Consider the following 2,978-nt stretch of genomic DNA (forward strand, 5'->3'; position numbering starts at 1 on the left):
GTAGTCAAATACATTAAACTAAAAGATTATGTATTATTATTATTAAACAGTATTAAGTCATCTATTCATTTAAAGTAATCAACTTCCTGATTAACATAACATAATCATTTTAATAATATATATATAAAATCTTTGCTTCCTAGGTAAATACAGGAAAAACCGTTGTTTCCTTACTTTCAGAAACAGGCTTATTTTTCTAATGGGAAACATACATTCTTAAGAAGCATAACAGAGATAGTGAATTCCTTAGCTGACAAACAATTTCCTCGAACTTGGAAAGCCCAAGCAGCTCCAATGACTTACTGCGCAGTTACTTTCGTTTTCTTACTTTTCGTTTTTGAGGGTTCTGCCATGTTTCATTGTGTTCCTTGGTCCTCACACGGGGGCACCACTTGCCGGGACTGACCGGCAGACCCTGAACGATGGATGAATGGATTACTCTGACACACGTTTCTGTGTGAGAGAGGCCTAAGGGACTGCTTGGCTACAGGGACCAAACAGCCCCATTCACCCACCTCCTTAGGCTTTTATTGTAACAACAGCTTGAACTGAAATTAACTATTAGATACTATCAGCAGGGTATGCATCCTTGTGAAGACACATGCATCTGCAGTGTCCTTTAAGCAAGGACGTGTCTAAGTAAACACCCAGGGGCTCAGAATTGTTTGGAAAAGTTAAGGAAGGGGCAGGTGCCTTCAGGCAACTCCTGTCCTATGCCTCTCCACACGCCAGAGTAACTTTACATACTTGGAAATTAAACAACATGTTTCTAAATAACCATTGGGCCAAGCAGACATTCCAGGGAAAATTAGGAGTAATTTAAACCACATAGCAATGCCATTGAGCACATTAAAATTTGTGACCTGGCTAACACCATCCACAGAGGAAATTTTTGCTTTAATAGTTTTATTAGAAAAGATGGAAGATGAAACCAAAGAGCTAAGCTTCCATCTCAACAAACTAGAAAAAGAGAGAAAATGAAAGCCAGGGCAAGTAGAAGAAAGGAATAAAAAGGAAAAGAATGTAATTCTGTAAAGTAGAATCAAGAGAGAATAGAACAGATATTACCATTGGAATCCATCCAGTCTGCACAGTTTTCATTGTTGTGTGAAATGCCTTTACCATCACAATGGCTCAAAGTTACCACCTTCCCCCAGAAAGATAGTAATTTTTTTCTTTTTCCCATTTTATGTGCTACCTCTCACCAAAAACCTGTCAAAGTTCCCTTTCATTCACAGTATACATACACACAGGCGCACACACCAGCATGCCTACAAGTATGCCTCTATGTGCATACTGCTCAGTGTACCCCATTTTATTAGTTTTCTAAGTGGGTGATTGATTATACAAAGTGTCAGTGTCACTCAGGATACAGTGTAGATGGTCAAAGACCTCTGAGGAACAGCCAATTCCTGAAGGAAGAGCAAAATGAAAACAATGTTTCAGGAAATGGATGGAGGTATTTGCGTGTGCACACATACAGATTTTACCCCAAAATTTCAGATGTAAGAAATTGGTCTGTTTAGTGCCAATTAACTTTCATCCCTTATGGTAGCAGGTTCCTTAATATGCTGTCTGTGCTCACTTTGTGTGTCCTCTCCAAAAAAGTTCTAGAATATTCCAAAAATGTTGTGAGTGTACATTGTGTTTTGAATGTCAGTGTGTAGAGTAGGAGATAAAATTCAGTGACCGGCTTCACAGGAGGTTATGTTAAGAGGAACCAAAGGCCCCTTTGGTGAAATGCAGGATACATTTGTTCAGACGCAGTCCATTCATTGCACACAGGGTCCATCAAGGGCTGGGTGAGCTCCTTCGTGTCTCACGCTTCTTTTTTAATTTCCTCTCTTGCAGATAAAGAATTCATCTACAGAGAGCAGAAAGGAAATGTGATACTGCGGAATGTTGAAACTAATCTGTCTACAGTGTTAATAGAAGGCAAAAAAATTGTAAGTACTCTCCTCATTGACCAGGATAATTTCCGCGGTCTCCTGCAAGTCAATAAAGCAGAAAATGACTTTGAGTTTAAACTTTCAGTATAGCCGAGCAGAAGCAATGAACTTGTAATACTCCAGGCTGAGCAAGGATAGATAACGTGAAATTGAAACCACACTAATTAAATAAGATAAAAGCCCTGATTCTCCTGGTGTTCGGGACATTTCTCTGGGGTGTTGAAAACAAGTGCTGCAGATCATATGTAATTGAAAGATCAAGTCCCCAAGGCTTCCCACATTTACAGGACAACTAGAGGCCTGGTGCACAACATTTGTACACTGCAAGGGGCAGTCCCCTCAGCCTGGCCTGCACCCTCTCGCAGTCCGGAACCTCCTCAGGTGATGTCCGACTGCCGGCTTAGGCCTGCTCCCTGGGCATCCCCCGAGGGGTCCTTAGCGCAGCTGCAGAGGCAGGAGGGGCTCCCACCACTGCTGCTGTACTCACCAGCTGTGAGCACGGCTTCTGGCAGAGTGACACTCCCTCTGTGGGAGCACACTGACCACCAGGGGGCAGTTCCTGCATTGAGTGTCTGCCTCCTGGTGGTCAGTGCGTGTTATAGTGACTTGTTATTCCACCGTCTGGTCAATTTGCATATTAGGGTTTTATTATATAGGACTAGAGGCCTGGTGCATGAAATTCTTGCACGGGAGTGGGGGTCCCTCAGCCTGGCCTGCACCATCTCCAATCCGGTACCCCTCAGGGCTGCTGGCTCCTAACGGCTCACCTACCTGCTGGCCTGATCCCCCTAACTGCTCTCCCCTGCCTGCCTGATCCTCCTAACTGCTCTCCCCTGCCTGCCTGATCACCTTTAACCGCCTCTGCCTCAGCCCTGCCACCATGGCTTTGTCCAGAAGGACGTCCAGAAGGTCATCTGGAAGATGTTCAGTCTGATTAGCATATTACCTTTTTATTAGTATAGATGCCACCTTGCCTAAAAATGCAGGTTGTTAGCAGGTTTTCCTATCATGGAAGGGGAGCCCGCAGTA

At 43.6% G+C, this 2,978-nt stretch overlaps 1 protein-coding gene across 1 annotated transcript in view; it reads left to right on the plus strand.

Annotated features, from left to right (window-relative positions):
- Positions 1 to 2,978, plus strand: part of DPP6 (dipeptidyl-peptidase 6) — a 386,529-nt gene that overhangs the window by 165,415 nt on the left and 218,136 nt on the right. The window contains exon 4 of the mRNA XM_014532252.1: positions 1,852 to 1,946. Within this exon, the coding sequence (XP_014387738.1) occupies positions 1,852 to 1,946 (95 nt within the window). The remainder of the gene's footprint in view (positions 1 to 1,851; positions 1,947 to 2,978) is intronic.

The sequence above is a fragment of the Myotis brandtii genome, unplaced genomic scaffold (genome assembly GCF_000412655.1).
Source record: "Myotis brandtii unplaced genomic scaffold, ASM41265v1 scaffold868, whole genome shotgun sequence".
NCBI lineage: Eukaryota > Metazoa > Chordata > Mammalia > Chiroptera > Vespertilionidae > Myotis > Myotis brandtii.